This window comes from Episyrphus balteatus, chromosome 3 (assembly GCF_945859705.1).
Source record: "Episyrphus balteatus chromosome 3, idEpiBalt1.1, whole genome shotgun sequence".
Taxonomy (NCBI): Eukaryota; Metazoa; Arthropoda; class Insecta; order Diptera; family Syrphidae; genus Episyrphus; species Episyrphus balteatus.
In genome coordinates, this window is record NC_079136.1 from 35,944,169 (window position 1) to 35,959,717 (window position 15,549).

The window sequence follows — 15,549 nt, forward strand, 5'->3', positions numbered from 1 at the left end:
ACTGAACATACATTAAAAAAAAAATCTCAATAAAATTAACATTCCAACGGATAACAATTTGCTTTATCTCTGTGAGTCAGATCGCTTTTGGTTTTGCTTTGTTTTTTTTTTTTGTTTTGTTTTAATTTTTTTTTTTGATAAATGAATTAAAACTTGAATTTAATTTTTAATTATTTTTCTCTCTTTTATTTTTCAGATTGAAACATTTGCAAGCATCGATCAGGAGAGTTTGCTGTCGGAAGCATAAATAAATACAAAAAATAAAATATATTTATCTACTGCAACTGCTTTTATATTAAAAACGGTCGCGTGTATATTTATTTTTTTTACAATCATTAATCTAACAATATAAAATATTAAAGTGCCTTTGAAGTAAATAAAAAAAAAAAAAAATGATTTTAATCATGAAATGTGTGATAATATCTGCAAATTAATGGAATTTATATATTTTAAATTTTAAAAGAACAAAAAAAAAGTCTAATTTATTATATTTATTATACAAAAAAAAAACTTAGATTATAAATAATTAATTACATATATACTCGTATAAATACTTATAGAAAAAAAAATTAGGTTAAATAACGCGTTACTAGTTAAAACAAAAACATAACAAAAAAAAATTAATTTATAAACAAATTTTGTGAATATGTGATATGATTAGGAGGGAGTGTCACAAGAATGCATCCAGCGGGCGGAAGAACGGGTCGCCCCGAAAAGTACACAGAAGAAGCGCTGTTGAGTATTAAACAGGATTTGACTCGTTTTCAAGTACAAAAGGATAATGCTGCGCAGGTAAGAATATTTAATTAATTTATCTCGCATTATCATATTTATCGCAGGTAAGAATATTTAATTAATTTATCTCGCATTATCATATTTTTAGAGACAAATTTAATAAAAAAGAACTTACTCTTTTTAAAAGTTAAGGGTTAATTACCTAGAGACTTTTACGTGGAAATCGTTTTAGTTTAAGATTTCCAAAGTAAAGTAAATAGTAGATACTTCGATGAAAGTGAAACTGATCATTAAGGGTCGAATTTTTTTTTTTTCAAGTTTTCTCTTAAAAAGTCTATAAAATAAATGGCTTTTAAGTTGTAAAAAATATAATTTTTTTTTTTTTATTTTTATTATTTTACCTGCTGAAAGATTTTGTTTCTAGCTTTAAACTTTAAATATAAAGCACAAGCACTGCAAAAAAAAATGAATATATTTTTTGGAGGTTTTAGGTGCACTGATCTTACTATCAGTATCAAAAACTTTCCGCGTTGTTGACCACCACTCTTGCACTCAACTAAACAATATATGTACCTACCTATGTATCTGAAAAAGAAACTACCAGACATAGCTTATTTTTAGGCGATTTTTAGATGAATTTAAAATGATTTGCTTATTTTAAGAACATCTTTGTATAGTATTCACATAATATAACTGATAAATCTTTTCATTTTGATCCGGTTTTTTTTTTAAAGAAAATATTAAAATAAAAAGGAGCTCATTTTAAATTTAACCGAATATAATAAGAAATCTAATTGTTTTAAGCAGATGGGATTTAAAGTGAGCATCATCTTATTTTTAAAGAGCCTGAGTTGAATGCACTGTTAAAAATTTTAACATAGATTCTACGGATATTTGGGTTACATTATGAGGCAACATCAAAAATTTATTTAAATTTAATACTTTAAAATTAAATTTATTAAATTTTTAAGTCTAATACAAAATTTATTGAAATTTAATTTTTTGTATTAAAAATCAAGGACGTTTTCCTAAATTTGAAGTTTCAGTTTATTATAATGATAAATTGTTTCTTTCTCTTTTTTTATTATTTAAGAACTTTCTTTCTTACATACTTCTTTAAAATCAAACAAAACATATCTGAAAGTGATTATTCATCATAAATATAAAAATGGTGATATGATATTGTTGTCTCTTTTATTTTTTTTTCACAAACTATATGTGAAGTAAAATGTTATTGTCGATCAAATTTTGTCAGTAATTACTTCGAAAAATCACGAAGCGCCTTCAAAGTAGTTCAAATTCAGATTTTTTATTTTTTAACAGAAAAAGTTTAAGTACCAAATGCATTTTTCTGAACCAAAAAAGTTTTATATATGTAGGTACTTTTTCAGGAAACCATAACCCTAATTCCAGACACAAAAATTTTATTTCTATTTTAAAATGGCTTGTATTTTCGTTTAAGTTTTTTTATACAGTTTGATTAAAATTTAATTTTCTTGTATTAATAAAAAGAAGACAAGTATTTAATTTCAATTCTTACCCAGATAAAGTTATAATTTTGGTGCAAAGGAATTAGTTTTTAATTAAAATTTTCTTATCTTTCAATATTTTTGATTAACTTTTAATGTTTTATATTTGAAACTTATACATTATTACATGATTACATTTTAATTTTTTGTATTTGAAATTAATAAAAAAATGTATTAAAAATCTGTGTAATAAAATTGTTCTTTTATTGAAAAAGGTTTAAAATTTATTTAAAGGTTCCAAAATTTTAACCGTGTGGAACCAGAAATACTCAGCAGTAGATCGTGCGTAGAACCCACGATCAAATAATCATTAATTCAATTTATATTCTCGGAGGGCCTGCAGATTAAACACAGTTTTATTAGAACCCAAAGTAATTTTCTGATGTTAATAACACAAAAAATGAAAGATCAATGCCTAATGCCTGCGTTTTTTTTTACATTCTTCTTTCTTAAACTGTATTTAATAAATTATCCCAAAATGTATGGTTTTTTAAATTCAGTTTCTCAAAAGTTAAATTAAGACAATAAAAAAAATTATTTTTACACTACGGCATTATTTACATCATTCTACGTAACCAAATGAATAATTTATAATAAAAATGCTTTACTTAAACATAATATTAGATCAAAAGCATTTTACAAATAACTACATCTTGTAAAAGCGGATCACTGAGGTGTATACGTGACATTTTTGTCTTTAGAAAAAACTTAAGACAACTTAAGACAATAAAATGAATTTAGAGCAGTGGAAAAGAAAAAAATTTGTTTCAATAGATAAATATAAATCGAGCAGAAATTAAGGCAGATTAATTTACTACCCAACTAATTTAATTGATTTCTGTAAACAACACTCGGAGAGATCTTACTGATCTTAAATTAGTTTTTGAAGAAATACCTAATCAACAAGCGAAATTATCTTCATACCATTCGATATTATTTACTAAGTTTTTTTGTTTTTTTTTTTTTTTGTCAAAATTCCACTAGATGGAGGTACCACCACAAAAATTCGGAAATCTTAAATTTCTGATTTCAAATGTTGTGGTCAGCACAAGGCCCTGATCTCAATCTGACTGAAAATCTGTTCAACATTTTGAAGCAATTGTTTGGTCACAGATTCATTAGTGATGACAATTTTAAAGATAGAATGTTGAGGCATTGTAAGAAGTCGTATAACGGGCAGAATTGCCCATGCCCATCAATTTTCAACTCTCTATTTTTTTTAAAGCAAGAATTTATTGTGATTTAAAGGAGAAAAACAAGCAAAGTTTTCAAAAAAGACAAAGCATTTGACCAATTTTGCTCATCACTGTACAACAGCACATGCTTAAGTTTTTTTGGTTTACGTTTTTTTTAGTAAAATTTTCAACCTTGGTGAAATGAGTTGCTTGCGGAACTTTTTTTTAACTCTTTAAATACATATTAACTAAGTTCAAGGAAACAAAAAATCAAAACTAGTATAAAAGTCGAATCCCGATCAACCCACCAAATCGTTTTATTTTCAAAAACGTTTCCAACACATAAATGTGAACAATCATCATCTAATGTACGCAAATAGATCTTTCATCTCTCTCTTTTTTTTTTTAAGTGTGTGTTCTCCTCTTGGCACTGTCTGTCTGTCTGGCTTATACACAGCCACACATATTTTTTTATGATTCGTTTAATCTTTTATAATCTTTCATGGTAACGAAAAATCTTGATTACTGACCTCTTTTTTTTTCTAAAAAAAAAAAATGTATATAGAATATTATACCTATAGATTTTTTTTACACCCCTCCTAATGAATTTGCATCATCATCCTTTCTGGCCTCTCTAAAATTAGCAATTTTTTTTTTATTTTGTATTTTTTTTTTCTGTTCTTGAATTTTTTTGGGGGGAAAATGTTTGCCGATTTATTTTTGACCTTTTTGTATTTCTTTTTTTGGCTTTTCTTTAATTTTTGAATTTTTATTTTTAGAAAAAAGCAAAAACTGTGAAATGAGAAAATTCTTTCTTTCATTTTGGCTTTTCGCGGTGTTTGTGTGTGGAAATTTATTGTTTTAGCAATTAAGTTTGGATTAATTAAGTGCCAGGCGAAATGCAATATAATTGACCTTCTCTCTCTTTAGTTTTGATTCCAAAAGTTTTGGTATTTTTTTTTTTTCTTTATACTGCTTATTATTATGAGGTGCTAGACAAAATGTCCAGACCTTTGTTCTCTATCTATTTGTTGGCCATTATGATGAGTGGAAGTATGATTTAGCGAGTGTTTTGGATATAATCTTATCAAAAAGTCTTAAACTTTTCCATACACAGAAATTGAAGTTCAGAATAATTGTTAATCATCGAATTACCTATTTAGTTCGATAGGTCTCGAAAAGCTCTATTGAATAAGTCTAATATTGGAATAGTTTGTGCTTGTTCTATAAGGACTAGGTGTTTGATTAAAGTTATAAAAATTACAACACTCCCCATTTCTAGTTTATCCAAATAAAGACAACAAAGCGTAGGTTTGTATAGCATTATTTTCATTGGTGAAGGTAATTAAAATCGTTTTTTTTTTTCTCAATAAAGCACCCGTGTAAATAAGCCATCCCTTATATGGATAAGTGACCTCATGCTTAGCATTGTTAATTAATCAATATAAAGTTTTGTTTCTGAAAAATAGTTATTACTCAACACAATATTATTTATACTCGTAGATATTTGATGGTGAACTGGCTTTTATGTGCCCTTCAAATGGTCTTCATTTTCTTTAACCCACGAAAGTTGTGTAACCTTTTAAGTGTTGTTGGTTGACAAACTGTACGCGTGTCAATTTCAGGAACTAAACCATTAAATATACAGCAGCAACATTTCTCAGCTGGCTGCTGCTAATGGTATGGTGGGAGAATGGTTCAAAAGAATTTATTTCTCATTTGAATTGTAATTTTTTTCGCCCACTTACGCATCCACACATTATTTATATGCACGTTTTGTATCTACAATGCGCTCTATTACAATATTATTTCTATTAATTTTTAATTCGAATATTTATACAAAAGAACTACCGGTTAAGAGAGGGAGCTTCTGAGCTTGCGATCGCGCCAAAAATTACAAAGTAAAAAAAAAAACATTGAAGCATAACTCTATGAAGATACGTAGGAATATAATAGAAATCTATAGAGGAAGGCTTTTTGAAAAAGTTGCATAAATATTATTTTTTTTTTTTTCTTTTTTTCTTCTTCACAATGCGCCGCAATGAAGTGCGGTTTTGAATGAATGATTAATATTAATTCAAAGTGACACCTATGTTATATTGTATATATATATGCAGTAAGTGTGCTGAAAACGCCTACGTTATACGTGTTTTGTAATATGGTATGTAATATGAATTTTATTAACTTACAAAAAAATGCAGATAGTTTGTGCGCAATAAAAATGTGAAGGAAGTTTTGAACTTACTCAATAGAAAACAGAAATATTTATGCCAATATTTCATAAACAGAAAGTAGATGGCTGTGCATGATAGCTATTTTCAAATAAAAAGTTTCAAACAAAATTTCACTGTACCTATTGATTTTTTGGGATGTTGTTAGATAAGATACCAGCAATTATAAACCAAGTTTACTGCTTCGAACGACCTGTGCTAACTCCAAGCACGAAAAACCTCAAAATGTATGGACTTTTTTTTTTTCAGATTTTAACTAATACATTCTAAAGGGTGAATATTATGGAAAAAGTCGATAGGAACGACTATATCATTTGCTGATATAATTTGCTATAATTTGCGTCACAGTTCTGTTCCAAAACTTCTTGATTTAAATCACTCCAAAAGTTGGATATCTGGAACGTAGTGCCGATCCAACTTTGCCATTACACCAATATTCACAGGAAATAACTCAGGCCATTTTCGAAACCCATTTAACTTCTATACCAAAGATTCAAGAAATTTCAAACTGGTTAAATGTTTCTGAGATAAAGGGATCATCAAAAAACTATGGACAACTTTTCGTTATCATAGAAACTTGAAATTTGGCAAAGTGATAGATCTTAAGGGACATACAAAAGAAAATTTGAGATTTTCCATTCAGGGGTGTGGTAACTAAACACCAACATTTTTGTATAAACTAAAGCTAAAAGTCGTAAAAAAATGTTTTTTTTTTTTTTATTTTACAACATTTCAATGAAAGAGTTTGCCGAACATTTTCTTCATTTGCAGCTTTCAAAGGTCATTGTACTGAGTATACGGTTGAAAAAGGTATTTTTCACCCTAATAACATGTATAAGGTTATATTATAACACTGGGCAACAAGGGTTTTGTTTTACGAAGTGTGATGCATTTTTCCAAAGATTTTTGTGGTATTGAACTCGAATCCAAAGTCAAAAACTTTTAACCACTTTAAATCTCAATAATCAATTTTTTACTACTTTGTAAGCATTTTTCAAGCTAAAAATGGTTTTGTTTCTGGAAAAAATAATACTTTTCTAAAGGTTTTTGGTGTGTTGAAAAATCAGAATTTTTCAATCAGCTCGCGTTTTTGAGATATTCCCGTTATTAAATCTCAGTAATTGATTTTTTGCTATGTCTTTTAAATGCATTTTCCTAGCTTACAGTTGTTTTGTTTCGGGAACAAAACAATGCTTTTCTAAATGTTTTGGGTGTGTTGAACTCGAATCCGAAATCAAATGTTTTTGAGATATTCCCGTTGTAAAATCTCAATAATCGATTTTTTTCTACATTTTAAGTACCTGTATTCTAGAGCTGCCAGAAAAAAACTGAGGGCAAATTTGAAACCAGCAATGCCAAATTAGTAAAAAAACAGTTCAGAAACTTCATAAAACATAAAAAAGGTGCATTTTTGTTGACCAGTGTAATTTTTCTTTAATCCTATTTTTAACATTTCTCGGACTTGTTTATTGGCAAATTAGATTTTTAAACTAAAAAATCTCATCACTTAACAGAACTCTGGATCTTACATAATTCGTTTTAGAATTCCTTCAACCAAAAATTTTAATACAACCTTGAATAATATGTACAATGTACATACTACATACTTTATATTTTGTTTCAAAATCTCACCGTTTCTGATGAGTTTTCAAGGGTAATCGATTCAATAAAGAAAACTAACTTATTGGGTTCAAACAGCCTAAATATTTACATTCCAAATAAAAAATAGAAATGGAAATTTATCTTTGTAGGTCATCCTTCCTGCATACTATCCAATTTCTAAAGACACACCTCAAAAGATATAAATTGCCTGTACAAAAATTGCTTTTTAGCAAGCAAAACCCATTTAACGGAACACCTTGATCATAAGTTTGCATACATAGTTCATATATTCAATGCATGATGTAGTTTTTCATATAGTAAATTATAAATTTTTTGACAAGAAACTTGTTGAATTCTCGCATGAGCAAACAAATGCAATAATGTCATGTCACATCAGATGCTGTCATTGCCAATTATAACATTGTCCGCATGTCTATAATGAGGCCGACCAAAATTATGTTTTTTTTGTTGTTGTTGTTGTTGTTTGTATACCTAACCTATAGAGTCTATAGTCTAGACTTTGAAACGACGATAATAATCGAGGTTTACATACAAGTACTGCAATCAAAAACACAAGGCTTTGCAGCCACTTTATCACTTTACAGATGTCAAACCTGTTCGAAAAAGTACATACATATATATAAATAAGCGCCAGAGTCTAAAGGTACACTATACAACATTCAAGCCTCAAGCTATATACAAATTCCAATGCATTCCTACCATTTAAAAAAAAAAGACTCCAAGACCCTACTGTGCTTTTAATAACCGCGCCATTAGAACTAGGTAACTAAAAACCTGTCACATAAAAATTCTTTTATTCCAACTATAAATTTATGCACAAAACGAAATTAAATGATTTTTTTTGCAAAACAAAAAAAAAGTCTAAGGTATTGCATCAAGAGTGCGTAGGCCGTTCAATGGCTTCTGCGCCGCGACAATGACTCTCCCAGCTCTAATAGCATGCTGTGCAGTGTACAGTGTAAGCAATCATCATAAAAATTGACACCAAATTAAGGCGTCAATAAGCCAAAAATAAAAATCTAGTATTGTAAATGATAAAAAATAAAAATATTTGGCATTAAAAAAAAACAATTCAAAATGACTGTCGTCGGTCGTCCACGTCTATTACTAAAGACTACAAAATGTCGAGACAGACAAGGGAAAATGAAAACAGTGGGTGCTGTGATTGAAGAAATTCGTTCCATAAACCACGACAACGACGATAAGCATGATCGGCGCTGATTCTCCTCATCGACAAAATGTCTCGGATGCGGCTGCGCTAAGCAGGTGAATAATCTGTAAGACGCGTGCTATGTGGGCGTTTTTTTTTTTTATATAGCAACCAACCATGGAAATGTAAGAGCTCAGACAGAAAATGTGCCTCTTGATCGTGCCCTCTACCGTGGCAGTAGTCCCCTACTCCTACTATATCATTCATACCACACACCTTTATAAAAAAAAAGACTCAAAAACGTTTAACCATAGGACTCACAACTTTGGTGTCTTGGTCGTGGTCGCAACTCGCAAATGCTATGCAGCCTATAGCTCTAGCAGTTAGCATGATGATATTCGGTTGAAACAACATTAATGAGAAAATTAACAACCAAAAACAAAAAAAAAAACAAAAAAACCAGACGAAATATATCTATCTACTTGTACATAAATTTTAAAGATATTTTTAATTTATTTGTTTATTTTTTTTTATCGTTTGAGGAATTCAATGATTTTTTTTAATTTTTTTTTTTTTAATTTTTTATTTCAGACGATGATATTTTTTTTTTTGCGCGCGCATTTTAATAATGAAAAGTAAATTGAAATTTGAATTATTCAAATATTTTTATTGATCATTGAAAAATACAATAACCATAAGACAACCGTGAGTTGCTTAAACTTATAAGGACGATAATGACACTTTTGGAGCAAAATATGAAAAAAGTTAAAGACATTTTATCTTGAAATGTGCCTTGGGTTAGGTGTACTTAGTTAAACACACTTTAATTTTTAAATGCGCAATAAAAAAATATTTTGTGTTTGTTTTGTAAAACATGAATGTTTTGTAAATGTTCTTAAACACACAAAAAATAATAATAATCTTTGGAATGTGATCAACAACAAAAATTTTCATTTGAATTTATTTTTTTATGAATGGATCAAGTCTGGTGGTTTAATTTAAGTCAGAACCTTAATTTATAAGAGCAAGGTGGCCGGAAAACATGTGTCGTAATTGACATTTAATGTTATAATTTGGTATATGTGCATTTTATTCTCAGGGGTGGGACACCCGTGTTTTCTAGCCTTAATAAGAAAAAAGTTCCAAAGGGTTTCGTAATACCAAAAATAAAATGTATTAATAAATTAAACTGTGCAAAGAAAAATATTCTAGCTTAATTTATTTTTGAAAATAGATAAGGTATTTTTTCAGTCACTAGTGGGACAAAAAAAAAAATGATTTTGAGGGTAGAGTAGAGTACTTATATTCTTATAAAAAATCTCTGCGAATTTTTACAAAATTTTTCTAGCTTCTATTATAAACTGGGAAATAACATAAAAAAATTGTCTTAACATAAAACAAAATTGAGTTATTAATGTCACGCGTTGGACAACTTTTTGTCATAGGTTTTTTCAACCACATACCTAAACTTCATGATTTCTTAATACAAAATAGATAGGTAGTATTTTTTATTAAAAGAAATACAAGAGACAAATTTTTCAAATAAAAGAAAGGTTTTTCAAGGAAGGTTATTAGAAAAGTTTATGTTCTGGTTTTCGTGACACCACACCTATTGTAGAAATCTTTCATTTTGGAAAACGCGAATTGATCTTTATATATCTTTCTTTATCTATCTATCTATTCCATCTTTAACTATTGGTTTGACCGAATAAGTTATTTCATCAAAGTTGTAGGTAATATAACTATTTTTTTTTTTATTGATTAAATCGTTTAGGCATACATTTATGTACAGTACATAGGTACATACTCGTATGTACTACGGTAAGGTGAAAAGTTCTCGGCCTGATAAGATAAACAGTGATCTTCAATAAAAAAAAAAGAAACTCTCTAAAAAATTATTTTTTTTTTCTTCTTGAAACTTGTCTAGATAATTGACCAGCAGAATTCCTTTCGCATCCCAAAAATCTCTGAACATAACCTATTCGACTGCGGAACCACAGACTTCCATCTACTGCTTTGACTGCACAAAACCAATCGAACCCATCTCTCAAAATTTGTTCGAGCCTATTTCTTATCAATACTAAGCAAATGCGGCAACCACTTTACGTAGAGCTTTTTCATGGGGTATTCCTTATGCAAGATGTTTGGAACTCTTTCTTTGGATATCCTCACAGCTTCAGCTATTTTACTAAGCCTCACACGTCTATCTTCCAATACCATCGAATGGACTTTTTCGTTAAATGTGTCAGGCCGATAGCTTTTCACCTTGACCTCGTATTCAAACTTTTAACATTCCATGAATATCGTATATTTCTAACACCCCGACAAACAATTTTGGTTCTATAAAGCTTTACAGATGCAATTGTTGCTTCTGTAAAGCATTATAGAAGCAAAATTGTTAGTAGGGACCTTTATGTCATACATGTTATTGTTTGTTAAAATTTATTATCGACACTATCAGAATGTTTCGAAACTTCGGTACAAGTGATAATTAACATTTTGGGTACAAAATTAAAAAAACTATAATAACCATATTTTATGCAGCCTATTAAGTTTCACGCATTAAGTTGAAAAAAAAAAACAAGAAAAACACTTCTCGAATTTTCAATTTGCATGCGACACATTTGAAGTCTTTAATTTGGTGTGAGCGTTGCCTTAGTTTCAATTTGTTTGTTTGCGAGGATTAAACTATTAACACAAATAATGATTTCTTTTCTAAACACTTTTTATTCAACAAATAAACTTAAAAAGGTTATCCCTAACACACGCCTAAGCAAACCCATAATCTCTTATTTAAGGTTTTCCAAATGTACTTAGTTTTATTTTTAAGTGACAGTTAATGGAATACAAAAAACTTTAATGGATAACATTTAGCTCTTCACCACAAAAGTGATGGATTAAATTCAAGGTTGATTGAATATAATTGGCTGACACTAATCTTCAATGTGATTAGTCCGCTTTCGATAAAGGTTTTAAGTTCAAAATCGATTTTCATTTAAATTAATCAGAAAAATAAAACAAAATACATAATCTAGGTTCTAAGTTCTCATTTTAAATTAGTTCAGCTAAAGTTTTTCCTTTCAACCCTCTAATAGTAGGTACTGAACAGTACAAGTTAGTATATTATTTCTAGAATACAACTTTTCTTATTAATCCCCTCGAGTAATTATAGCAATTATGTTTTAAAAAAAATATACATCTCTAGTTTTTCAAGGTTGTCTCTCTCTCTCCCCTCTAATAATCATCTTACACAAAGCACACTAAGACATTCCTTCGGGATTTAATCATACTTCCATCTGAGCGAGAATTTATGTCAGATGCAATATTAAAAAGAAAAAAAAAAAAGTAAGAGAATAAATTCCTTGTGCTTCTGACGCCTTGATGACATTTAAATGAGATCAATGATAAAAAACAAAGAACTTAAAACTGGAGCACACAGATGTAAATGCTTTTATAGAAGCCCTCTCTCTCTCTCTTTCTCTGCAATCGAAGGACGGGATCATGCAATTCGTCATAATGTCATAACTTAATGTATCGGATACGTATCTCTGGGCAAAGCAGTCATTTATTACTTTGGAATTTCAGAATCGAGAGTAGTTCGAGTGCATAATGCAGTTTGCTACTTCACACGTCAGCCTGATGTTGACATAAAGCGGCGGCAGGAACTGCATCAACTCTATAGAGATGCAAGCAATCCAAGCAGATTATGGTGTAGTTTCCTCTTAGTGTGTGTGTGTTTGTGTACTTTTTGATGAGGGATTGATGGTGGGGGAGAAGGGTTGGTAAGAGCTCTGTTGCATTTGACAGTAATTGGAAATTCCTTGAAATTCGTCTTGAATATATGTTGTTTTTTTTTTTTTTTTTTAATAATTAAGTATAGTCTGCAAGTAGTAGAACCGTTGTAATCCAAGTAGTCACTTATGATTGTTGAGTAATATACAGAAGAGTAATAGTCATGTTATGTTCGACCATAAGTATGCATTAGAGTGACCGCAACTCCCATAGAAAAAATTTTTTGTCGAATTTTTTTCGGGGGAACCCCATAAAATGTTCCGCCTTTGCAGATTTTTAGATAGCCAAAATTTCAGCTCGATTGGATAACTCTAAATGGTGCCGACACTCGCTCAAAGTATCAAAAATCTCTGTTTTTTCACTGTTTTTCGAAGAAAATTAGCTCTAGCTCCCAAACAGATCGGGTTATTTTCACTTTTTATATATTTAATTAAAGGTAGTGTTGTTACACATAATTCAGATGCTTAATTTGTTTAGTTTTACTAAAAAAGAAAAATATTGTCATCAATTTAAATTTTCAGTACTTACCACAAAAAGAGCTGAAGTGCAAACTCGATTTAAAATTAAACTTTTTTTTAACTGTTTTATTCTGCGGATAGGGATAGAATGGATGTTTCTCTATCTCTGGGCCCTCGGGTAGCAAAAGTATGAGGTATAGTCGTGGGGTGAAAGAGCTATTAACAATGAAACTTTCTTTGTTATTGGATCGATGTAAGGCATCTGATAGAAATGCTTCTCGCATAATTATAGCTACAATAGAAGCACTAGGGCAAAATCCAACATAATTTTGAAAACCAGTGAAACGGAAACCAACAGAATAGTAAATCCAAAGCTACAGACACATGAAGATGAACAATTTGTCACAGCAGGGTTAAAAAATATTGTGAACAAAGAAACATTGAACTTTTTCAGCCGATTGAAAATAGACACAAGTTTTCTCAAAGATCCTCCAAATCTTTGGCCCGAAAACCCGCATTTTAAAGAAGGCTTTAAAAAAGTGCAATCACTTAAAGTCGTAAATGACATGACAGAAAGAGGAGTCAAATTAATAACGGATTTTAATAACCTTTTAACTAAAGATGAGGAACAAAAACAATATGTACTTCAAGTAGTCAGTGAGTGCCGAAAATTGTATCCTGATGCTTCCAAAACTACTTTGTAAATCTGTTGATTAAATTTTTTTAGTATTTACTTCATTAATTATGTATAAGAAATGTAACACGATGTTATTTTTTTTTTCAGGCCGTGTGTGAATTGCGTAAAATAGTTCACATAGTGTAAAATATTTGACACTGTTGAGGTGAATAAAAAATTTTCAACTGTTAAAAATTTATTGGGCTCTGGGACCTGGTTAAATTTGAGTTAAATTTTTTTTGCAGATGGTTTTGTTTTTTTTTTTTTTTTTTTTTTTTTATTAAAAAGGAGTTTCATAGCAGAAAAGAGGCAGAGAAAAATATTAAACAATAAGCCATACAGCTGACATTTTTTTGTTCACCTCAATAGTGTCAAAAATTTTACACAGTGTTAACTATTTAACGCAATTCACACACAGCCTTAGAATTCTGTTAAATGTTTCGTTTTTTTAAATAAAACAGTTTAAAAAAAAGTTTCATTTTAAATCGAGTTTGCACTTCAGCTCTTTTTGAGGTAAGTACTGAAAATTTAAATTGATGACAAAATTTTTCTTTTTAGGTAAAACTAAACAAATTTAGCATCTGAATTATGTGTAGCAACACTACCTTTAATTAAATATATAAAAAGTGAAAATAACCCGATCTGTTTTTGAGCTAGAGCTAATTTTCTTCGAAAAACAGTGAAAAAACAGAGATTTTTGATACTTTGAGCGAGTGTCGGCACCATTTGGAGTTATCCAATCGAGCTGAAATTTTGGCTATCTAAAAATCTGCAAAGGCGGAACATTTTATGGGGTTCCCCCGACCAAATTTCGAAAATCGATTTCTTGCGGTCACTCTAGTATGCATACATGCCTACTTATGGTCGAACAATAATTCTTCGAACTACAAAGAGTTGTTTTGTTCTTTTTTAGTGAAATGACTTGCGCCACAAAACTTTTTGTGAACAATTAAACAAAATTAAAAAGATACTCTGCTTTTTAAATGTCATCTTATGGGATTGCTGATCGAGACGAACATTGACGTCATTTAGAAGTTCTCTCTTGGTGATTCCATATTGTGTCACTATCACTAGTTCAAATTCCAAAAGTGAAGTACACAAACTACTGAATTTTAGATGAAGAATGCATAAAGATTTTTCTTCTTATTTATAGAAATTTCTGCAATATTGGTAAATTTGATCTACGGTAGAGCAATTTCATCAAACACCAGCCTGGTTTTCACTAAGAAGATTATTTTCCTAGATAAATCTTATGAGGATGGATTTTCATTCGCTGGGTTTACTGGATTCTTCTTTTTGAGAATAGGGTTAAGCAGAGCTTAATTAAAATATTCAGGAACTGAACTGGAAACGAGCAAACAATTAAGTGCACCTGCGAAGCTGTAAATTATAGAATGAAGTCTGCGTATTGCCGAATTTAAAAAATTTAATTTTAACACCATCCAATCATTTTTTGACTCCTTCAGTGGGTTGAAATGATTTTATATCGAGACTGATGGAATTAAGTCGATCTTGTCCGTTGAACAGTTTATGAAAAAAATTGATCCTTACATTTCAAAAAACAACATATATCATTAACATCGTAGTTCAGCACTTTTTTTCCCTTGCTGTCCCAGCCATGCGAAAAAAAAGTTCTGACATGGTGGTGAAATTATGTTAAGTACTATGTTTTTTAGGACGCTAAAACCGAATCGGAAGTCCATTCCACTCGGATCATCTCAGGTTTTATAAATAACCTTAAAAAGTATTTATAGACATCCTGAAACAAAAATCGTTTTTAAGGTTGGCTCGAAAACCTGACGTGATGGGGTGAAATGGGCTTTGGATTCAGTAACATATGATTATTATAGTCGCGCCCCCGAAGAACTATTTTTTTGTGTGGCTGTGTTCCCAGTGGACCTATATTGATGCGAATGCCATCTTGCCGGCCATTAAGAACATTCCGCTCTCTGAGATATATCTGTAGCTGAATGTTACGTGTCCATAACCATGAAAAGAATTGACTTTATAGATAGGTAATTGGAAGATGAGTCCCTTCTTTGTTGAAAAAGATCAGTAGAGTAGGACAGATGGAAAAGCTTTGGCAGTGGTGCATGACACTTTATAAAATAAATACGAGCCTATGGCATAGACAAACGCAAGAAATACGTGGGCTGAATTCTAAGCCTTCCGTTGAAAAT

The 15,549-nt window shown here is 30.0% G+C and overlaps 1 protein-coding gene across 1 annotated transcript in view; it reads left to right on the top strand.

Moving 5' to 3' along the window:
• Positions 1-15,549, top strand: part of LOC129913058 (serine/threonine-protein kinase Warts) — a 40,904-nt gene that overhangs the window by 16,188 nt on the left and 9,167 nt on the right. Inside the window, exon 2 of the mRNA XM_055991456.1 lies at positions 197-792. Coding sequence (XP_055847431.1) covers positions 679-792 — 114 coding nt within the window. The 5' untranslated portion in view covers positions 197-678. The remainder of the gene's footprint in view (positions 1-196; positions 793-15,549) is intronic.